Source organism: Esox lucius, chromosome 12 (assembly GCF_011004845.1).
Source record: "Esox lucius isolate fEsoLuc1 chromosome 12, fEsoLuc1.pri, whole genome shotgun sequence".
Taxonomy (NCBI): Eukaryota; Metazoa; Chordata; class Actinopteri; order Esociformes; family Esocidae; genus Esox; species Esox lucius.
In genome coordinates, this window is record NC_047580.1 from 26,576,345 (window position 1) to 26,601,177 (window position 24,833).

Genomic DNA, 24,833 nt, shown 5'->3' on the forward strand with positions numbered 1-24,833 from the left:
TTGAGATATTTTAAATGAACCAACCATACTCATGACTGAGCGGTAGGCTACCGGAGCGAAACCAAGACATTTACAGCTTTTTATTAATCAGCCCAAGCATATCAAATATAGAAGTATAGAATATTAACCAAATGGTAGAGAGTGATGTAGATTTTTATAAAGAGCAGAGTGCATCAAGCAGCGCTTTAAATGGGCATACAGTGTCATTTCCCTCTCTTTCAGGATCAAACATACAATAAACAAATAGGCTTAATGTATTTTGATTTCTGAATGTTGTTTGTGAAATGATAATGAGAATCAACAGTTGTACACTAAAATAAAAAAGTTCAGACAAATATGATGCGTTTAGCTTTACAAACGTAAGCCTCAAAGTAAGCCTCTGTTCTGGAATCACATCTTGACAAAATGTAAGAAGTTAATGTTTCATATAGGATCTGTCTCAATCATTGTGAAAGCTTTCACCAGTCTATCTAAATTACATTCAGTATAAGCCTAGAATAACATGTTCCAATTGAAACAGTTATGTGGTTTTCATTACTGTCCACATGCTTCCTACCTATAACGCTCAGAGACAGTACAACCTTTGAGTAATAACAAGATGTTCCAGTATGCAATAACAACTAGAGATACATGTGTGTTATGACTACTGAACGCTGTGCTTCTAAATAAAAACGAGTCCACCCATGGAGAAGTGTGAGTTGCTGAGTTGAATCCTACTGGCAGGCTCGTTCCTGGCTCAGTGGAGATCAACGGCTCTCTCCCTTCTGCAGAAGTGACTTCTAAAACGTCTTTCTGACTCTTGGTGTGGTTCTTTCTCATTAGACAAATTAGACTATATAGAAGTTTGGTGAACTGAACCCAACATTAATTGGTGCCGAAACCCGGGATCCGATACCTGCCCGTCGGGGCGACGGAGGAACAACAGGTCATTAAACCTGCCGGCAGCCCCGCCGACCTTCACGGAGGGGGACCACCTAGGTGTTGATCCGCGGCCGTCCCGTGGGACAGTGAAGGATCCCGTCGAACCAGGACCTCACCGGGAGCCAGAAAAACGGTAAAAGTTTTCGTTATCTTTTAGAAAAAAGTAGTGAGTCGTGTGGAAACCACTAAGAAACTGTATTCGTGGGTTAGATAAAAAGCGTGTCAGGGATACGTTGTCTAGGTCTGGGACCTGGTGGGGAAATCAGGGATTTCTAGCCAACCTAAACGCTCTCTATGGTCGTGGGTTAGATTAAAAATGTGTCAGGGATACGTTGTCTAGGTCTGGGACCTGGTGGAGAAATCAGGGATTTCTAGCCAACCTAAACGACAGTCGTGGGTTAGATTAAAAACGTGTCAGGGATACGTTGTCTAGGTCTGGGACCTGGTGGGGAATCGGGGATTCCCAACAAACCTAAACGCTGAAATCTGGGATTTTCGTGGAGAGACAGTAAATGGTGGATTCGATAGGATTCACTATAAACAAGATAAGAACCTTTTATTGAATTAAAGTTAAAATTAGAGGGGACGTCCCAGGTAAGTAAATGCAAATATAGTATTATAAAATGGGGCAATGTTTAAAACGTTAACCACAGATGAAAAATACATGCGAAATAATCACCCGGGTGCCATAACGTACATAGGAGAATGGAAAAAACATTTAGATTTTTCAAGCAACTTTAAATTAGTAGAACTGCAGTTCATTAGGCGAAGTTTGCAAAGTAAGGAAGTTTTAAGCAAGGGATGAAAAGGAAAAAAAATTAATAAATCCAAGCCCAATCAACGGCGATAGCTGTGTGGATAGAACAAGCAAAGAAGAGGGAACAATACAGGGAATATTGGTTGAGGTATTAAACACATTGGTAAAAAAAAAAGTATACATAATGGCCTCTGAAGAAATCGGTGGAATCTAATCAGAATTAAATGCGTCCAGAACTCAAGCTATGGAGTAAGATTTGATTAAAGGTAGAAAAGTGCCTTTTCCAGATTTGCCAAGCATGTTTCACCATTCACATAGGCATACAGGCACACATGCACGTCAATAGTTGACCGCGCACAGAAGCTGAAGTCCTCAATCTATACTACGTCCTTCAAAGAAATCAAGAAAACCCCACCAGAGATCCTGCCGTACAAAAAATAAGCAGGATAATAACAATTGCATTGTGCTGTGGAACACAATGTTCCTATTGACAGTAATGCGATGAGCATGGGCCATTATTTTGAAGTTAACCACCTGGAACATGTGCATTGAAGAGGACAGAAAAAAAATATAGACAAAGAAAGAATAGAACGAGATTCCCTATTTGGGGGACTACATACAGAAAATATTTTTGACAAAGAGGATTATCAGGGCGCAAAAATATATTGGAAATTAAGACATTAAATTGCATTTCAAAATAAAAATACATTTATTATTTTAGATTTTGGAGTATGTGTGTGTGAGTGAGTGAGAGGGAGAGCTCAGTGATTGGTTCCATTTGTGTGTGTTTGTGTGTGTGCATGGTTTACTCTGTGGGAGGGTATGTGTGGAAGTGGAGAATGTCACCTAATGAAGGTATAAATTAAGTCGGTATATGTCACTTTGAAAGGTGTTGCAGACACAGAAAGTGGATTGAATACAAGGGAGTCTAAACGTACACTGTAAGAACATACTCTTTAATGATATGCTTCTTAGAAATATGGAAATTATCAGCAATTTCTACATTATTAATAACCTTTTGGTTCCTTTTTTTTTCCATATAAAGTGTTTGATTCGCTCTGGCTGCAAGATTGAGCCACGGTCCCTGCCATGTCTCAACAGGAGGGATGGAACTAATAATAAGGAATGCATTCCTTGCATCTCCAGGACTAAACTCTTATTTAAAAAAAAATTGTAGACAGTGTTTGATTTGCTGTAAGCACAACCCTCAAGGTAACATAAGGCCAAAACGGGGCAGATGTCCTAGCGGTACTTACCCTTTTGAAATCATACACATACTGTCTAGTGTTAATAGATACGTTCTCCAAATGGGTAGAGATAGTACCAGCTAAAAAAACAGACGTATTGACAGTAGCCAAAGCCATCTGTAAAGAAATTGTTCCAAACCATGGTATCCCGAGAGTAATCTGGAGTGATAATGGGACTCATTTTGTAAACGAAATCATACAGAACATGAGTCAACATTTAGGAATTACATTAAAAAATCACTGTTCATACCACCCCCAAAGTGCAGGGTTGGTCGAGCGTACGAACGGGACTATCAAGCTAAGGCTTAGGAAAACCATGGAACAAACAAATAAAACATGGCCGGAATGTCTGCCGTTAGTCAAAATGTACATGAGAATAGTACCAAACACAATGGGCCTGACACCTTTCGAGATAGTAAACGGGAGACCTTTCAGATTACCTTTGTGGGAGGGGGAACCATGGCAGGAGAATGAGGGGGAATTGGATCCATTGACAGAATGGATGTGCAAAATGTTTAGAGAAAAGAGTGTGCAAAATGCCAGTAACTTGCCAGTCTCCTTGTCTCCTCTTCCACAGGCTCTCCTGAAACCGGGTGACGAAATCCTGATAAAGGTCATCAAAAGAAAGTCCTGGGCGACACCCAAGTGGGAAGGACCGTTCCGAGTACTCATTACCACCCCAACTGCGGTAAAAATCGCAGAACGAAGCACCTGGATACATCAGTCTCAGTGCAAGAAGTTGACACCAGACGCTGCCCTTGAGTAAGTGGGAAGACGGACGGTATCAAAACCCTTGTCCGCCGAAGAAACCAACAGACACTCACTCACCAGCCACAGGGAAAAACCACCCTCCTGAGGGTTGGTTGGACTGGTTCACGTCAGGGTCATGGGCTATGGTATTGTTAAAATGTTTGGCCCCGTTAGGGATTATGCTGGTTGTTTGTATGTTTGTTTTCTGCTGCTGTATTCCCATCATTCAAGTTATGGTTAAGCGCACTATGACTGGGTCTATGATCCAGTATGCAGAGATACATTACCAACAACTCAATGGACCAGAAATGTATGACAGACCGTAGGACGTTGTTCAGACTGTGTAAATAATGTAAATAACCAGATGGTGCCTGACCAAAATTAGGGTGGTCGCTCCTTCCGAGGGCCGGAGGAGGAATTTTTGCCCATATGCTTTCGGGTTTTCGCCTCCCCCAGAGTGCTGTCTGGTGCATTTCTATCCTGTTTTCCTTTTATGAAGGTTGCACTGAAAACCTTAACCCGGAGAGGTGCATCATCTGATTTCAATGGGAACAACAGGAGGGAAATGTAAGAAGTTAATGTTTCATATAGGATCTGTCTCAATCATTGTGAAAGCTTTCACCAGTCTATCCAAATTACATTCAGTATAAGCCTAGAATAACATGTTCCAATTGAAACAGTTATGTGGTTTTCATTACTGTCCACATGCTTCCTACCTATAACGCTCAGAGACAGTACAACCTTTGAGTAATAACAAGATGTTCCAGTATGCAATAACAACTAGAGATACATGTGTGTTATGACTACTGAACGCTGTGCTTCTAAATAAAAACGAGTCCACCCATGGAGAAGTGTGAGTTGCTGAGTTGAATCCTACTGGCAGGCTCGTTCCTGGCTCAGTGGAGATCAACGGCTCTCTCCCTTCTGCAGAAATGACTTCTAAAACGTCTTTCTGACTCTTGGTGTGGTTCTTTCTCATTAGACAAATTAGACTATATAGAAGTTTGGTGAACTGAACCCAACACAACCCAACAAAAGAACAGACTTAGAGTTACCTTTTTAGAGTTGAATAGTCTATTCCTAATATGGTCAGTTATTTATTTTTTATTAATATTGCCTAAAATATAACATCCCACTTCCATGAGAAGAGCTTCAAGTAAGCAGAGAAAATGAAATATGTGATGATATGTAGCTTTATTCCTGCCAATTGCTCCATGCTCACACCTCATGCAATTATAAGAATAAATAATAAATCCATCCATCCATCCATCTTCTTCCGCTTATCCGGGGCCGGGTCGCTGGGGCAGCAGTCTAAGCAGGGATGCCCAGACCTCCCTCTCCCCAGACACTTCCTCTAGCTCTTCCGGGGGGACACCGAGGCGTTCCCAGGCCAGCCGGGAGACATAGTCCCTCCAGCGTGTCCTAGGTCTTCCCCGGGGTCTCTTCCCGGTGGGACGGGACCGGAACACCTTCCCAGGAAGGCGTTCCGGAGGCATCCGAAACAGATGCCCAAGCCACCTCAGCTGACCCCTCTCGATGTGGAGGAGCAGCGGCTCTACTCTGAGCTCCTCCCGGGTGACCGAGCTTCTCACCCTATCTCTAAGGGATCGCCCAGCCACCCTGCGGAGAAAGCTCATTTCGGCCGCCTGTATCCGGGATCTTGTCCTTTCGGTCATGACCCAAAGCTCATGACCATAGGTGAGAGTAGGAACGTAGATTGACTGGTAAATCGAGAGCTTCGCCTTGCGGCTCAGCTCTTTCTTCACCTCGACAGACCGATACATCGACTGCATTACTGCAGAAGCTGCACCGATCCGTCTGTCAATCTCCCGTTCCATCCTTCCCTCACTCGTGAACAAGACCCCTAGATACTTAAACTCCTCCACTTGAGGCAGGCACTCTCCACCAACCTGAAGTGGGCAAGCCACCCTTTTCCGACTGAGGACCATGGCCTCGGATTTGGAGGTGCTGATTCTCATCCCCACCGCTTCACACTCGGCTGCAAACCGTCCCAGTGCATGCTGAAGGTCCTGGTTAGAAGGGGCCAACACGACAACATCATCCGCAAAGAGCAGAGATGAAATTGTGTGGTCCCCAAACCTGACACCCTCCGGCCCCTGGCTGCGCCTAGAAATTCTGTCCATAAAAATTACGAACAGAACCGGCGACAAAGGGCAGCCCTGCCGGAGTCCAACATGCACTGGGAACAAGTCTGACTTACTGCCGGCAATGCGGACCAAGCTCCTGCTTCGGTCGTACAGGGACCTGACAGCCCTTAACAAAGGACCCAGGACCCCATATTCCCGAAGCCTCAGGAGTCCCACAAGCCAACCAGGCCTGATAGGACTCCTTCTTCAGCTTGACGGCATCGCTTACTTCCGGTGTCCACCAGAGAGTACCATGTTACCATAGTCAGACATTGGCAGGCATGACATTACTACAAAGACATGCAATCTAGAGATATAGCCAGAAGTCTTCGGGTCTTGCATCTTGGAAATAAGTTGTGGACGGTCCGTGTTCTCTCACTGTGTGTCAGCCAAGACGTTCCTCCCCCACATGAATGCCGACACCTGCTTGATAACGGAGAGGGAGAGATGTGGTTAACTCCCCAGATGTTCCCTGTTTCTGACTTCTCTGCACTCACACACCAGGTGGGGCTGCTGCTGGGTCCCAAGTTCTGCCTGGAGCCACAATACGTCGTCAGTCATCAGGACCCCAACCTTGCTAATGACTGTAGTGGAGGAAGTATTATGAGCAATTCAGAGTGTAAATGAAAATGTTTTCAACATACTTATGTGTCTTCTGGTGGGAATACCAGTCCACCGTTGAGAATGCCGTCCACCCATCACCAGTGCAGGAGAGCACAACATCAGGTTTTGAACACTCACAAGTCTTCGCTGTAGTCCCATGTAGCTGTTGATTGGCTGTAACCTCCCATTTCGAGTTTGGTCCCGTATTGTAATGAGTAGGGCAGGTTGTTTTGTCGTGTTGTCCTGCCCTCTTGTGGTCCTGGTGTGATGTTGTCTTGTCCATACCCTAGTTAATTAGGTTGATGTCTAACACCGGTGCTTCACTCCCAGCTGTCTTGTGTTAGTCTCGTTCTCTGTGTATTTAGTTGGCTCCCTTCATGTGTGTTGTGTGGATGGTTATTTCATGTCACTGAGTGTCAACCTTTGTATTAACTGGATTGAAATTTGGATTTATAAGACGCAGTGTCGCGCACTTTTATTTCTATCAGTTAAAAGTTATAGTGTCTGTTTGTTGTTTTGTTTTGTTTCATTCTAAAAATAAACCCACGAACGTGAGACATGCCTGCACTCCACAACCGTCGTGACACGTATTTAGATACTTTAAAGGAACCAACCATACTCATGACAGAGTGGTAGGCTACTGGAGCGAAACCAAGACATTTACAGCTTTTTAAATATCAGCCAAAGCATGTAAAATATAGAAGTATGGAATATTAACCTAATGGTAGAGAGCAACATAGATGTTATAAAGAGGAAAGGGAACCAAGCTGTCCACAATGTTTAAATGGCCATACATTATTATGTAAGATCCATAACACTGGAGGTGCCTTGTTGTTTAAACTCAACATGCTCCTTTAAATGACCAACCTTCACATGTAGGAACTCGGCCACTCCAGCCTTGGGACATACAGGTCCTTTCACCGCTCCCCACAAGAGTATAGCTGAAAAAGAGATATAAACAATGACACAGTATTTGGACCATTTAGTTTAGAATAGCAAAGTTTCAACAGTGTTCACAGCTCTGATGTTGATCAAGTTAGTATTGACAAATCGTACACAGAAAGGGAGTTATTTAAATAATATATATTATAAGCGGATTAATATATATATATATATATATATATATATATATATATATATATATATATATATGGTTTTGGAAAGCAAAGCCTTGGACTTACCCTTTGTTACATTTGGCATAAACCCGGGCGCCAAATTCAATCCCCTCAGAAAGATCATACTGCCCATTCAGAATGTCTCCCGGGGACCCACACAACCTTTCTGAAATACAAAAACAAACAGAAAACCTTTTAATCCAGTTTTTATTGACATTCATCAAGTTTAATGTCTTAATGTACTCTCAAATTAAAGCATACAACAAATAATCAATTGCAGACAAACAAATTGAAGTTTTGATTAACAAACTGTAATATGCATTGTTTAATAAATAAAGTAGCCACCTTTTGCAGACATAACAGCTGAACACTCTCATGTCATTCTATTTACAATGGAAATCAAAGGTGGGGAGGCGTTGCATTTCGGTGGGCTGGGGATCTCATCGCTGCTTTTTGCGGATGATGTGGTCCTGATGGCATCATCGGTCTGTGACCTTCAGCACTCACTGGACCGGTTCGCAGCCGAGTGCAAAGCGGTTGGGATGAGGATTAGCACCTCTTAATCTGAGGCCATGGTTCTCAGGAGAAAACCGATGGAGTGCCTCCTCCGGGTAGGGAATGAGGCGTTACCCCAAGTAAAGGAGTTCAAGTACCTCGGGGTCTTGTTCGCGAGTGAGGGGACAATGGAGCGGGAGATTGGCCGGAAAATCGGAGCAGCGGAGGCGATATTGCATTCGCTTTACCGCACCGTTGTGACGAAAAGAGAGCTGAGCCGGAAGGCAAAGCTCTCGATATACCAGTCAATTTTCCTTCCTACTCTCACCTATGGTCATGAAGGCTGGGACATGACCGAAAGAACAAGATCTCGAGTACAAGCGGCTGAAATGGGTTTTCTCAGAAGGGTGGCTGGCTTCTCCCTTAGGGATAGGATGAGAAGCTCAGCCATCCGTGAGGAACTCGAAGTAGAGCGCTGCTCCTTTGCATCGAAAGGAGCTAGTTGAGGTGGTTCGGGCATCTGGTAAGGATGCCCCCAGGATGTCTCCCTAGGGAGGTGTTCCAGGCACGTCCAGCTGGGAGGAGACCTCGGGGTAGGCCCTGGACTAGGTGGAGAGATTCTATTTCGACACTGGCCTGGGAACGTCGCGGGATCCCCCAGTCAGAGCTGGCAAATGTGGCTCGGGAAAGGGAAGTTTGGGGTCCCCTGCTGGAGCTGCTGTCCCCGCAACCCGATACCGGATAAAGATGAGAATAAGATCAAATATTGTTTGGAAAGTTCCTCCCAACACTGTTGCAGAAGTTCCCACAAATGTATTGCACTTGTAGGTTGATTTGCTCTCACCCTTCTGCCCAGTTCATCCCAAACTAGCTCGATGGGATTTATGTCTGGACAAATGTGCTGACCATTCCATGATGTGAAGCCTACCGTTCTATTTCTGTTCTTTTCTAAGGAAGTTCTCTGAAGGCATGTGTTGGGTCATTATCTTGCTGTAAGTTGAACCCCTGACCAATTGACCTTACACCAGAGGGAATTGCATAGCATTACAAAATGCTGTGAAAACACCGTTTTGGTTCAGGGTGCCACTCACTGTGCAAGTCGCCGACTCTGGATCCAGCAACAGAGCCCCAGACCATCACACCTCCACCTCCATGTTTATAAGTTGGTGCCTCACACTGAGAAACCACTATTTGGCCTACTCAATCGCATACAAAAACCCTGCGTGATGAACAGACAATTTTCATCGGTCCAGAAGACCTTCTTCAAGTCTTCAGTAATCCACTGGCAGTGCTTATGGCCCAGATGAGCATCTTTCTTATTTTGCACATCGTAGCAATGGCTTTCTTAGTACCGTTCGACCTGTCAAACCTGCAGCTCAAAGTCTCCTTTTCACAGAATCTGAAACTGGCTTACTTCAACCAGTGATAAGCTGCGCTTTGTTTTCCTATGAGCCGGCCTATGACTCTCAAAAACGTGTCTTCTGACTGTGTTGTGTCTTTGATCTGCCAGACCTCTTTCTGTCATTGTTCCCTCCATTTTCCAAGGGGCTTTGGTGGTTGTAGGAAAATGTACTCACTGACACCTTGGCTTCCTTTGCAATTTCTCTAAAGGAAAGACCAAAACTTTTAAGGGTTATAATGGTCTGTCTGTCCTCGTTTGTTAATTGCCTTTTCCTTGCCATTCTGATAGCAATATACTACTTCCTTCAGTGAAATACTCCAAATAATGCTTAAGAGGGTGTAGTAATACAGTCTGTTTCAACAATGCTTTTATACATATAAAGGGGTTTGTTACTAATAAAAAAATTGGGACACCTGTATGAATAGTTAGCATCAACGTTCAAAGCTTAATTTACTACAATTGCAGAACAGCTGTAAGTTGTTAACCCATTACTTGTTCTCTGAAAAATTACTATTTTAATACCTCTGAAATGTGCGTTATTTTCAACATTTTTGGTAACCTAAACTCTTCTTAACCTCTGGCAGTTTTCCGCATACATTTGTACCATTTTAGGTTATTCACTGGATTTGAACTGCTTACATTTAAATAAAAAGTGGAAAAATGGGGGTGTTCTAAATCTTATGACCAGTAGTGTCAATGTCTACATCTGTATAATTTGATGGTCAGTGGGAAACTAAAATCTGGAGAAAAATTCCAAGAATACATTTAAGCACAATAAGAAAATACACAAATATTGGAATTACTTTTGCATTTCAGTTTCACTTCACTCCACACGCCATCAGTACAAGTGATCCATCTAGACCCTCCTGCACCGACATATCCAGTGGAACACACAAAATACACTGATGCTCCATGTGTAAATGTATCTTGATAAATGAAGGAATCTGACAAAATCAGGCTGGGCCCGCCTTTTGGTCTTGAGCAGTTCTGAGCTGAAAAACCTGAAGAGGAAATAGACATTACCTTAATGACCACGGTAGGTAAACACAGGAACACATTACAATAAAAAAGTAATTGTACAGTAAAGTAGTTGGTAATATGTCAAAATGAGAATGCATAAGCAAAATTATTTTTATAGATACAGTGGCTTCAAAAAGTAATCAGACCACTTCACTTTTTTTTCTCAAAATGTATCTATACACAACACTCCACAATAATCAAATTATTGTAAGGTGTTGCAAAAACATTGCATCATGGTTTTTAGAATAGGCACACAGTAAACATTAACCATATCTAATACACAGCTATGCTTATTTGCTACTAGATCAGACACTGCTGAATGCTTACAGTAAAAGGACCAAGAAATGCAGCCTAAAAAGCAAAGTGGGATGCTAGAGAAAATAACAAGCTAGAGTCCAGAGTCAATTTCAGTTAGTTATTTTGTTGCTTTTTCATTCTTTATGTAATGTTCTCTGCACTCACACACCAGGTGGGGCTGCTGCTGGGTCCCAAGTTCTGCCTGGAGGCACAATACATCATCAGTCATCAGGACCCTAACCTTGCTAATGACTGTAGTAGAGGAAGTCCATACAGCTCAAATTAAATCCCTATGAGCAAATAAAGACAGCAGTTCAATACTTATGCAGGTAGGAGGAGATGGCTGGAATTCTCCATTTTCAGAGCAGCGTATAGATGAAGTTCCATTCATTGTGAATTCCTTTTGACAAGTATATACCACGACGTCTCCAAATTTGTACTCTTCTCCTGGTGGGGTTACCAGTCCACCGTTGAGAATGTCTGGGGGCGGTCCACACATCACCGCTGCAGGAGAGAACAACATCAGCTTTAAACAGTTGTGAAAGAACAGGGCTGTCACAATGACTGTAACACACACATTCATGAGGTTAATCTGCAGTCCCATTTAGCTCTTGGTTGACTGCAATCTACCATATTGAGTCTACATCATTGACAATGAATGTATTATTCAATTTGCTAAAAAGTCTTTAAATGGCCTGATACTCAGCTATTGACCATCAACGCAATCAAAGATTACCTGAAACATTTACAGCCTATCAAGACTACACTTATCTAGATCAGAGGTACTAAAATCAAGACCTCAAAGCCAGTTCCACTCCAATTTTTTATCAGGGACATATTGAGACCCGGGGTGGAATAAATGAAGTAGAACACAAAACCAGCAGGCCCGAACCTCGTAGGTTATGATTTGAGATGATCTAGATGAACAACCCTTGAGGCAACAATCTTTTTTCATCGTGTTAAACAGATGAAAATCTCAATTGCCTCACGGTATCTTGTTATGTATCAATCAATCAAATGTATTGATAAAGCCCTTTTTACAACAGCAGTTGTCCCAAAGTGCTTTACAGAAACACCCGGCCTTAAACCCCAAGGAGCAAACAACAGTGGTGTTGAATTTCAGTGGCTAGGAAAAACTCCCTAAGAAGGCCGAATTTTAGGAAGAAACTTAGAGAGGACCCAGGCTCAGAGGGGTGACCAGTCCTCTTCTGGCTGTACCGGGTGAGATATTAAGAGTCCAATTGGAATAATTAATAAATTTCTCTGGGCTAAATCCAGAGTCTATTTGATTTTAGACTACATCAAAAGTATGACCAGGTGGACAAGGACAGGGACAGCAACGGGCCCCCCAAACCAGGTACTCCGCAGGTGTGGACCAGGACCTCATGTCCTCCTAAAGTTTAAAACTGGGAAAAGTTAGAAATTGCATTCCTCATATTTCCCAGCACAATAGTATAGCAGCGTAACACCTTGGAACTGAGGCGGGAGGGTCCGGTGACACTGTGGCCCTACCCGGGGAAGGCCCCGGACAGGGCCCAACAGGCAGGAAATCAATCCACCCACATTGCCAGGCATCAACCAAAGGGACACCCACCAACCGCAACCCCCCCAGAATGAGGGCTGAGTATTGCCAGCAGCGTAGCACCCTTTCCTGACAGAATCCTTTCATCAGGAAAGGGAACTACGTAGGTGGCAACTGTGATCAAAGGGTGATGTCCCGCATTTTGACTTTTTGTATTTATTGAGCATCCGTGCTGCCAGGTTTTTACTGTCAAATTATGGGATTCTTTTTTACAGAGTACACTGTTGGGATAAATTAAAATAATCCTCTTGTCCCATATTGAGATATTTTAAATGAACCAACCATACTCATGACTGAGCGGTAGGCTACAGGAGCGAAACCAAGACATTTACAGCTTTTTATTAATCAGCCCAAGCATATCAAATATAGAAGTATAGAATATTAACCAAATGGTAGAGTGTGATGTAGATTTTTATAAAGAGCAGAGTGCATCAAGCAGCGCTTTAAATGGGCATACAGTGTAATTTCCCTCTCTTTCAGGATCAAACATACAATAAACAAATAGGCTTAATGTATTTTGATTTCTGAATGTTGTTTGTGAAATAATAATGAGAATCAACAGTTGTACACTAAAATAATCAAAAGTTCAGACAAATATGATGTGTTTAGCTTTACAAAGTTAAGCCTCAAAGTAAGCCTCTGTTCTGAAATCACATCTTGACAACCCAACAAAAGAACAGACATAGAGTTACCTTTTTAAAGTTCGAATAGTCTATTCCCAATATTTTCAGTTATTTATTAGGGGTTCAAGCACGAAGTGCTGAAACCCTATTGTTATTATTAGGGGTTCAAGCACGAAGTGCTGAAACCCTATTGTTGTACAGATTTTTATTATTATTCTTCTGCCGTAAAACGCATCGTGCAGCCCAAACCGTAAGAGCTGGAGCTTTGAAACTTTGGCATATGGTAGTACAAAAATCGAGGAGAGGTTATCAAAATATGAGCCCGATTGGCCCATAGGTGGCGCTATAGCGACCTAAAGCGCAAAAGTGGTCATAACTCCTAGACCGTATGTCGTAGACTCAAGTGTCTTATATCCCTGTAATCCTTGGCTCAAGACGAACAAAACGAATATCTCCGATTTCATTTCCGCCATGATAGATTTTCCGCCATTTTGAATTTTGTCAAAAACCTACTTTTGCGAACTAGTCCCTGGATTTTCGCCTGATCGGAACCAAACCAGTGTAGAAATGTTCTATGGAGTCTGAAAATCAATAATTATCAAAAAAAAGTTTAAATTTCGATTCATGGTCGCTAGGGGGCGCAAAATTAAAGTTGTGGGAGGAGCCTATTTTACTAAAAAGGCTATAACTCAAGAAGTAGTCAAGTAAATTTCACCAACCTTGGTATACATGTGTTAGGAGTCAGTCTGAGGTCACAGTAAAAAAACTGCGTCGATTGGCCACATGGTGGCGCTATAATACGAAAAATAATACGAAAAAGGTATAGACACCTGACCGTTTGTCCAAATTACTTGAAATTTGGTATGCAGTGTCTTTGCCCAAGGGGCCATGTATGCCTAAGAGGATATTGGCGTATCTCAAAAAACATGGCCGCCATTGGCCAATGAGATTTGAGCACCTATTAAACCAGGTTGACATACTCTGATCAGAACGAAACTTGGTGGGCATGTTTGGCACAAGGTCCTAGAGGTCTGTAAGAATTTTGAAAGAAATCGGCCACTAGTTGGCGCTAACGAGTTTTAAGGCTCTCTAATCACGTGTTGTTACAAATTTCGTAAAAAAATGCATATCACTTGATAGATCTCCTCATGCTGAAAAACTTTGCCTCAAGAACCACTACTGTCAATCAAACTGTTCATTTAATATTCACGAATATGTTAAAAACCTACTTTCGCGAACTAGTACCTGGACTTGCGGCCTTTCGGAACCAATTTGGTCTACGATGATTCTCTGGACTCTCTAGATCAATAATTATTAAAAAAAAGTAGATTTTTTCCATTTGCCTGGCTGTAACAGGATAATTTATTCAAGTGGCAGGACAAAATACACTCAAAAGCCAATAAATCCCATAGAAAAACCCCAAACTTCACAAAAATAGATGAGCATATGTGTCATAACATAGTGAAGAAGCATGCAGAGTTTTGTGGAGATCAGACAATAGGTGCAACTATAACTGTCAAAAAGCTTTGAAAAACGTACATTTCCAATGCTACAATGCCTGTATTGGCTGTGAATGGACTTTTCCATTTATTATTTCAGTGGTTAAATGCTTGCTAAATAAAACGTAATGTCTTTTGATGTTTGGGTGCTTAAAGGCCTTAACAGCTTGAACCCCGATAAATGCTGCTTGCAGCTTTAATTTTTTATTAATATTGCCTAAAATATAACATCCCACTTCCAGGAGAAGAGCTTCAGGTAAGCAGAGAAAAATATATATGTGATGATATGTAGCTTTATTCCTGCCAATTGCTCTATGCTCACACCTCATGCAATTATATGAATAAATAATAAATATAAAATGAAATCTTCTCCACCCATAATGTTTAGACTATATTCAGCAATAGGCCTATTTATCAAAAGAATGGGCCCATTGTCACAAAACAGCACAATGTAGGGGCAATATGTAGAATTAGTGATACAACAAAAGTACCATCAGGTTGCAGCAGAAATAGCGATAAGTTAGTGTTCACAATATTATTCAACATAAAAAGCATGCAGGATGCACAATGTTTTGCCAATTGGATGGACCCCTAGCTTGTGAGACAAAAGTTGTGATCTGTGTTGAAATGTAAGATCCATAACACTGGAGGTGCCTTGTTGTTTAAACTCAACATGCTCCTTTAAATGACCAACCTTCACATATAGGAACTCTGCCACTCCAGCCTTGGGACATACAGGTCCTTACACCGCTGCCCACAAGAATATAGCTGAAAAAGAGATATAAACAATGACAGTATTTGGACCATTTCTTTTAGGACAGCAAATATTACTACAGAATGTTCACAGCTCAAATGTTGATCAAGATAGTTATGACAAATCGTAAACAGAAAGGGATTTAACTTTTTCCAGGACCGCGTAAGTGGAGCCGGCCAATAAGAGCAAAGGTCTCTTATTGAGTGAGTGAGTGACCACCCATTGTTAAATAACATAGTAGTTAGGGATGCAGACTGCCATGTAAGTGACCGACATTCGATCCTCGCAACGGACAAAAATTAGGCATTAGGATTAGTTCAGGATAGACTTAAACTTCCCTGGCTACAAGCTTCAGTAGCTACTGTTGAGATAAATGAAGTTTCTATAATGCTGATTTAATAAACATGTATTTTTATGTTTTTGTTTAATTAAATTGTATGTTGCAGCCAGGTATAACTTCCTCACACCTTATCTCTGGGAAGAATAGGTAAAGACTGTCTTTTGTCTTACACTCAGCCACACTCACTCAGACTTTTCTCCTGTCTTGGTAAGAGAGACAGCATTAGAACCCAGCAATTAACATATAGGAGAAACCTTCTGTCTCCAGCCCCCTGATGTTCTAGTCTAGGTTAGGACAATAGAATGCTAATTCCGGTAACCTTAAGATTTCACATCTGTATGCTAGAACCTGTTGATCTGTGACCGAAAATAACCCCAAAGGGAAAAGTTTACAGCATGTCCTTCCTCATTGGATAGCGAAGATAACGAGATTCGTCCAACATGTCACCATGCCAACGAAGAGCCAATAAGGATGGGTTTTACTCACAAGAATGAAAAGTAACCGCCCCTGTGGCAGGAGAAAGCAATGGTTAATTTTGATTCGGGGCGAATATTTGTGGAAGCTGTGGTTACAACAAGTATTTGACCGCTGCAGTGTATTTCATGTATTTTGACTTATCATTTCCTATTAATAAATCTTTGTGTTAAATTCTCATTCGGACCGAAGCCTCGTCCTTCTTCAGAGATTCTGATACACGTAAATTCTTAACACTACATTATAGTAAGCCTAAAATAAAACGGTTTACGGTTTTATTGCAATGGATGAACTGCACCGACAAGGAGCATATTTTGCTTTTGATATACATAGTGTAGTTCACATAGCGTAGTGCAGTGGTTCCCAACTCCGGTCCTCGAGTACCCCTAACAGGACACATTTTTGTTGTAGCCCTGAACAAGCACACCCAATTCAACTCAATGAGAGCCTGATAATTAGTTGACAAATTGAATCAGCTGTGCTTGGCTGGGGCTACAATGAAAATGTGTACTGTTGGGGGTACTTGAGGACCATAGTTGGGAACCACTGGCGTAGTGGTTAGCTATTTGGATTAGAGTCATGCTGGCAACATTAGAAATTCCGTAGCAACAATAAGACTTCCGGTTTTCGGATTTTGCCTTCAAAATAAAGTCCGGGGTAAAACGCGATTTTAATAATACTAAATGTATCGATTTTGACACTTTGCTTAGTGTATATGGTAAGAATGTATTGTAGGAAATGTTCAGGAGAGTGGATAGAATAATTATATGCAAAGAAATCAAGGGGCACTGTGTATTTGCAATTGTTGCTGGTGTTTTACTCAACCCATCCTAGATCCTATTGGCCACAATGTAACTCAATGCATATGAAATATATATTGGGCTATAAAAAAATAAACTGTTCTATATGCCGCAGTGAATGTATTGTAGGAAATGTTCAGGAGACTCTATACAGTGATTATATGCAAAGAAATCAAGGGGCACTGTGTATTTGCAATTGCTGCTGGTGTTTTACTCCGCCCACCCCATTGGCCACAATGCAACTCAATGGATATGAAATATATATTGCTCTATAAATAAAAATCTGTTCTATATGCCGCAGTGAATGAATGGTAGGAAATGTTCAGGAGACTCTATACAGTGATTATATGCAAAGAAATCAAGGGGCATTGTGTATTTGCAATTGTTGCTGGTGTTTTACTCCACCCATAAGTGATTATCACCACTTGGTGATACCTAACAATTCAGCCAATGATCTAATGTAGTTGTCAATGACATATATAAACTGGTCATTAGCCTGTTGTACCACCTTCAGAGATGTAGGTGAGTCCAAAAGACCATTTACAGTTTTATACCTTTTAGATTAGCAAAATAAGTCAAATCATAACCAATCCCCCTGCTCAAGAAAGCACATGCACAGGCCGTCTGAAGTTTGCCAATGAACATCTGAATGATTCAGAGGAGAACTGGGTGAATGCGTTGTGATCAGATGAGACCAAAATCGAGCTCTTTGGCATCAACTCAACTTGCTGTGTTTGGAGGAGGAGGAATGTTGCCTATGACCCCAAGAACACCATCCCCACCGTCAAACATGGAGGTGGAAACATTATGTTTTGGGGGTGTTTTTCAAAGTATCCTTGATCAGGGTAGCCATAATTGGCGTCTCAAAATCATTGCTCTAATGAATCTTTTCGGCCACTGCTCATAGGGCCCGGAAGGCCCTGGACATCTTGCCATCCGTAAGTTACATCCAGATCCCATGCTTGGGTTTTATACTCCAGGGCCAGTAGTTCTTGGTAATTGCCAGGGAGATGGATGGGCTGGCATCAAGGTTGTTACTAGGAATGATCAGACATACTATGACTGGGACGAGGCCTCTGGGTAACACCTCCCCACGAACATCTGCCATCAGATGTGAAACTCTTGCTCCAGGAGTGGACATGAAGCCAAAAGCCATGGTAGATCGACCAGTGGAATCAGCCTGATTTGGCATGGGGACAATGTTATCTACTAAGGCACAGAGATGAGAATTACCAATGACCAGGGCAAACTATAAGGAAAGAAAGTTAGAGATTTATCCCAATAATTACGTTTTATATTTTGTTTTGTTTCTTAGAGGAAGTTAGCACTCAGACCAACTCAACTGTACTCAGATGGTATCCCCGGTCAAAATAAGTCAGTAATGTGAGAATGAAGACCTGGGTTTTGGCCCTACGCGACCAACATTCAGGGCAGACATATGCTATAAATTTGTTAACATAGAGATGTCCATGGTGCTTTAAAGACCTCTCTGGGAATATTGCTATGAATACTTTTTAAGAGTTTTATTGTAAATAATCTAAATAAGCCAATAAGGAGAAGCTGTGTGTATTGATTTTCTGCCTCTACATTTGGCTATAAAAATCATTCAATCAATCAGAATTTTGCTCAGGCAAATGAAATTAACAACATATGCATACCAACATGAATCAAACAGCAAAACCAACAAATTGAGAAGAAATTGCCAACCTGATGAAGAAACCTCTTAAAAATATTTAACAGTGATTCAGTACAAATGTAAGCTGATCCAAGCTGAGTCCAAACAAGGACTGTCTGCAAATGGGGTTGGTCCTACTAACCTGGTTATATATTACAGGCCTATCAAATGAGAGATTTGTGAACGAGATGCTACCTGGCAACTGAAAGGACGATTGGGATAACTATAGCACAAGTTCATTTAATTGTCACTGGGCAACACAGACTTTCAACTACATACAAAGATTTTCTATGGGGTTGAGATCTGGTGACTGGCTAGGCCACACCAGGACCTTGAAATGCTTCTTACGAAACCACTCCTTCGTTGCCCGGGCAGTGTGTTTGGGATCATTGTCATGCTGAAAGACCCAGCCATGTTTCATCTTCAATGCCCTTGCTGATGGAAGGAAGTTTTCACTCAAAATCTCATGATACATGGCCCCATTCAGGGGGACACGTCTGGTACTGCAGGATTTGAGTCCCTGGCGGCGTAGTGTGTTACTGATGGTAGCCTTTGTGACTTTGGTCCCAGCTCTCTGCAGGTCATTCACTAGGTCCCACCGTGTGGTTCTGGGATTTTTGCTCACCGTCCTTGTGATCATTTTGACCCCACGGGGTGAGATCTTGCATGGAGCCCCAGATCGAGGGAGATTATCAGTCGTCTTGTATGTCTTCCATTTTCTTATAATTGCTCCCACAGTTGATTTCCTCATACCAAGCTGCATACCTATTGCAGATTCAGTCTTCCCACCCTGGTGCAGGTCTACAATTTTGTTTCTGGTGTCCTTTGACAGCTCTATGGTCTTGGCCATAGTGGAGTTTGGAGTGTGTCTGTTTGAGGTTGTGGACAGGTGTCTTTTATACGGATAACAAGTTCAAACAGGTGCCAGAAATCTTGCTTGTTTTAGGTGACCAAATACTTATTTTACAGAGGAATTTACCAATAAATTCATTAAAAATCCTACAATGTAATTTTCTGATTTTCTTTTTCTCATTCTGTCTCTCATAGTTGAAGTGTACCTATGATGTAAATTACAGGCCTCTCTTATCTTTCTAAGTGGGAGAACTTGCACAATTGGTGGCTGACTAAATACCGTTTTGCCCCACTGTGATTACATGTTGGTGTTTTCAGTAGTAAAGACATTTGGTACTGTTCTGATGGAGCTAAAAACTGGAACAACAACAACATTTCTTACAGAGAAAGTATGCAAACATACCCTTTCTTTTCAGTATCACATTCACACATTAAACATTAATTTGATATTTTTTAAATCCTACATCTACATCTCTAAAGGTGATACAGCAGGCTAATGGCCAGTTACTATAAGTAATTGACAACTACATTAGATCATTGGCTGAATTGTTAAGTAATCACCAAGTGGTGATAATTACCTCCATTAACAAAAGGAATAATGGATCAAAAGGCTATTCAGCAATTTGGAATGTGGCCAATGGTATGGGTGGAGTAAAATGCCAGCAACAATTGCAAATACACAGTGCCCCTTGATTTCTTTGCATATTATCAATCTATAGAGTCTCCTGAACATTTCCTACAATTAATTCACTGCGGCATATAGAACAGATTTTTATTTATAGAGCAATATATATTTCATATCCATTGAGTTGCATTGTGGCCAATGGGATGGGCGGAGTAAAACACCAGCAACAATTGCAAATACACAGTGCCCCTTGATTTCTTTGCATATAATTACTCTATCCACACTCCTGAACATTTCCTACAAAACATTCACCGTGGCGTATAGAAAAGTTTTTTTTTAATAGGCCAATATATATTTCATATCCATTGAGTTGCATTGTGGCCAATGGGATGGGCGGAGTAAAACACCAGCAACAATTGCAAATACACAGTGCCCCTTGATTTCTTTGCATATAATTACTCTATCCACACTCCTGAACATTTCCTACAAAACATTCACTGCGGCGTATAGAACAGTTTTTTTTTATAGGCCAATATATATTTCATATGCATTGAGTTACATTATGGCCAATGGGGTGGGTGGAGTAAAACACCAACAACAATTGCAAATCGTTTTGCATATAATCAATCTATAGAGTCTCCTGAACATTTCCTACAATACATTCACTGCGGCGCATAGAATCGTTTTTTCTGTACACGGCAATATGTATTTCATATCCATTGAGTTGCATGGGATGGGTGGAGTAAAATGGCAGCGTATAGAATCGTTTTTTCTGTATGAGTATATTTCATATCCATTATGTATTTCATATCCATTAAGTTACATTGTGGAAAAAGAGGGTGTGGAAATATTGTGTTGCTTGATGTAGCACACCGTTCCCCGTGATTAGACAGGTTTGTCTTACTCTACACATTCTCCTGGACATTTCCTACATTGCTTTCTCTGTGGAATATTAAATAGTTTTTGAGCTATGAGGCAATCTGCATTCCATATTCTGTCATTGGCATTGTCTGAATTTTACGTGTTTAACACCCACTTTTAAAATCTTTAAATATGTCTTAAATATGATCATATTCGAATTGTTGTCAATGTTTTGAGAGGTACATGTTTTCAAACTATTATTAAACTTGTTTTTTTCATTACTTTATAGCTATTAGCTAGCCATCTAGAGCAATCTCAAATTTAATGTGTTAAATGTAGTGTAACGACCCTGTTAACCTGCTGTTTGTTTGGATGTTAGCTAACGTATGGAACTAGATTCAAGATCTGTGGAGTTTCGACCAATTGATTTAAAACGCAGAAGTAAACAGACACCACATCTCTACACACGTATCACATGCAACAACACTCGCTGTTTAAAGAGCGTAGTGGTTAAAGACACAGTCTGCCACATATGAAACCGTAGATCGATTACAGCTAGGGTAACAACATTCAACCCTTCTAATCACAGGCTGGGAAAATTGTGGGCTGGTTCCTTTTCTGGTTTTTAATAGATTTAGAAAGCAAAGCCCTGTACTTACCCAACGTCACATTTGGTATGAACTGTGGCACCAAATTCAATCCCGTCAGGAAATTCAAAATGCCCGTTCAGAATTTCTCCTGGGGAGCCACACGACCTTACTGAAATAAAATAAAAAAAACAGAAAACCAGTCAGACTTTCATGGACGCAGAACATCAAGTGTAGTGTGAAATACAGAGCTGTTTTATGCCAACATTCCAATCCATATCCAAATACCAAGAAGGCATATAACGTCATGTGACAGAGTGGCAAGTAGTCAAATGTTAGAACAAACAGGCCCGGATTCTAGGTTCTGATTCAACATATTTCAACTGTTCAGAGATTTATGGATGGGAATAAATACAGATTGAAGCAAATTCAGACACACCTGCACTTTTGTTGAATATATCACAATATGTTGTCTCCCTAACTTTTGGAATGTGGCAAAAAAAGTTGTGTTTTTGTTCAGTTAAGGTTACAATTTTAAGTCAGAATATAAAGACACAAAGATATTCTGAAGCTAGTAGACAGGTTGTAGGTTGAATTCCCACAAGGGCAACAAAGAAAACGTAATGTTAAAAATACTAAGTTCCATAAAGTATTCTTAAAAAAGTATACATATTTTAGATGGAAAAATATATTATGGATATACAGTTGTGCTCATAAGTATGCATACCCTGGCAGAAATTGGATAGTGATCATATGAAGCCATTTATTATCACATAGTTGTGTGGCTATGATAAGAGAAATTATAATGATAAATCACCCAAATGGCCCTGATAAAAAGTTTACATACCCTTGAATGTTTGGCATTGTTACAGACATACAAGGTAATACATACAGATGAAAATGGCAATTAAAAGTGAATTTAAAATTGCAATTAAAGGTGGCTTTTAAAATTGCAATTAGTGTCTGTGTATAAATAGTCAATGAGTGTGTTAGCTCTCGTGTGTATGCACTGAGCAGGCTAGATACTGAGCCATGGGGAGCAGAAAATAACTGTCAAAAGACCAGCGTAACAAGGTAATGGAACTTTTTTAAAGATGGAAAAGGATATAAAAAGATATCCAAAGCCTTGCAAATGCCAGTCAGTACTGTTCAATCAAAAATTTGCTGCAGGGTCGAGTTGCCACAAACAAGTCCTGTTACAATATCCCCAACAACACCTAGACATGCCTCACAGCCTCTGGCACCCAGTAATTTGGAGTGATGAGACCAAAATAGAGCTTCATGGTAATAACCATAAGCGCTATGTTTGGAGAGGGGTCAACAAGGCCTATAGTGAACAGAATACCATCCCCACTGTGAAGCATGGTGGTGGCTCTGTGAAGCATGTTTTGGGGGTGTGTGAGGTCTAAAGGCACAGGGAATCTTGGTGAAAATGGATGGCAAGATGAATGCAGCATGTTATCAGAAAATACTGGCAGAAAATTTGCATTCTTCTGCACAAAAGCTGCGCATGGGACGCTCTTGGCATATAATGTCATGTGACAGAGTGGCAAGTAGTCAAATGTAAGAACAAACAGGCCCAGATTCTAGGTCTTGATTCAACATATTTCAATTGTTCAGAGATTTATAGATGGGAATAAATACAGATTGAAACAAATTCAGACACACCTGCACTTTTGTTGAATATATCACAATATGTTGTTAAAGCAGAAAAAGTTGAAGGTTCTGGAGTGGCCATCACAGTCTCCTGACCTTAATATCATGTAGCCACTTTGGGGAGATCTCAAACATGCGGTTCATGCAAGACAACCAAAGACTTTGCATGACCTGGAGGCATTTTGCCAAGATCAATGGGCATCTATACCACCTGCAAGAATCTGGGGTCTAAATATTACAAAAGACTGCACGCTGTCATTGATGCTAAAGGGGGCAATACACAGTATTAAGAACTAAGGGTATGCAGACTTTTGAACAGGGGCCAGTTCATTTTTTTCTTTGTTGCCATGTTGGTTTTATGATTGTGCCATTCTGCTATGACCTACAGTTGAATGTGAATCCCATAAGAAATAAGACGTGTTTTACCTGCTCACTTGTGTTCTTTACAAATGGTACATATATTACCAACTTTTGATCACAACTGTATATCTATATCTGCATCTGTATCAATTTGTGAGCGGTGGGTAGCTAAAATCCTGAGAAACATTACCTGACAGTTTAGCAAAGAAATTATAAATTCACAAATACTGGAATTACTTTTGCATTTCATTTTCACTTCACTCCACACGCCATCTGTACAGGTGATCGATCTAGACCCTCCTGCAGAGACAAATCCAGTGGAACACACAAAAGACACTTGTTCGCCATTCGTAAATGTATCTCGATTAATGAAGGAATCAGACAAAACCATGTTGGGCCCTCCTGTTGGTCTGGAGCAGTCCTGAGCTGAAAAATGGGAAGAGAAAATAGACATTACATTAATAACCAAGGCAGACACACACAGAAACACATTACAATAAAAAAAAGTTATTGTACAGACAAGTAGTCAGTTGTGTCAAAATGAGAATTCATAAGCAGAGTTTTTTTTACATTTACAGTGGCTTCAAAAAGTAATCAGACCACTTCACTTTCTCCACATTTCGTTGTGTCATAGGCTGGATTTATATTATATGACTTTTTTGCCATTAGTCTACACACAATGCCTGACAAGGAAATATCATATACACTGCTCAAAAAAATTAAGGGAATACTAAGATCACACATCAGGTCTCTATGAACAAAATCTTTACTGTACATTGTGTAATTCGTTGAGAACAAAATTACGCAACAACGGTCAATGGAAAACAAAATCACCAACCCATTGAGGGCTGAATTCAAACTCTCACAAAAAATCTAACAAACAATTGAAATCACAGGCTGTTCCAATTGGCGTGAATTTCCTCACTTCAACTCATAAATGTGACTAAGTAGTGTGTATAGCCCCCATGTATGCACTCCCGACAATGTCTGGGCATGCTCCTGATGAGATGGCGGATGGTGTCCTGGGGGAACTTCTCCCACTAGAGGATGTTGGGCCATCATGCCACCCTAATGGTGTCTGTTTCTGACAGTTTGGTCAGAAACATGCACAACAGTAGCCCGCTGGAGGTAATTTTGTAGGGCTCTGGCAGTGCTCCTCCTGTTCCTCCTTGCACAAAGGAGCAGACAGCCGTCCTGCGGTTGATGTCCTTCTATGGCCCTGTCCAGCTCTCCTTGTGTAACAGTCCAACTCTTGTATCTCCTCCACGCTCTTGAGACTGCACTGGGGGACACAGCAAAAGTTTTTGAGACGGCACGTATGGATGTGCCATCCTGGAGGAGCTGGACTACCTGTGAAACCTGAATGGGCTGAAGGTATTGCCTCATGCTAC

General features: G+C 41.2%; 1 protein-coding gene and 1 long non-coding RNA gene across 11 annotated transcripts in view; one reads left to right on the forward strand and one right to left on the reverse strand.

Moving 5' to 3' along the window:
- Positions 1-24,833, reverse strand: part of LOC114828773 (complement receptor type 1-like) — a 99,966-nt gene that overhangs the window by 69,230 nt on the left and 5,903 nt on the right. For 8 of the 10 annotated variants that reach the window (XM_034295816.1, XM_034295818.1, XM_034295817.1 and 5 more), the window contains exons 3-8: positions 23,680-23,868; positions 21,499-21,598; positions 15,153-15,226; positions 11,076-11,258; positions 10,924-10,956; positions 10,241-10,438 (exon numbers count right to left, since the gene is read on the reverse strand). In XM_034295816.1, the coding sequence (XP_034151707.1) occupies positions 10,241-10,438; positions 10,924-10,956; positions 11,076-11,258; positions 15,153-15,226; positions 21,499-21,598; positions 23,680-23,868 (777 nt within the window). Of the gene's footprint in view, positions 1-7,292; positions 7,367-7,606; positions 7,707-10,240; positions 10,439-10,923; positions 10,957-11,075; positions 11,259-15,152; positions 15,227-21,498; positions 21,599-23,679; positions 23,869-24,833 lie in introns of all 10 variants that reach the window. The other 2 variants (XM_034295812.1, XM_034295814.1) reach the window with 2 other exon arrangements.
- On the forward strand, positions 1,061-3,761 carry LOC114840490. Its single transcript, XR_003782688.2, has 2 exons — positions 1,061-1,515; positions 3,503-3,761. It is a non-coding gene; the product is annotated as an uncharacterized LOC114840490 (long non-coding RNA).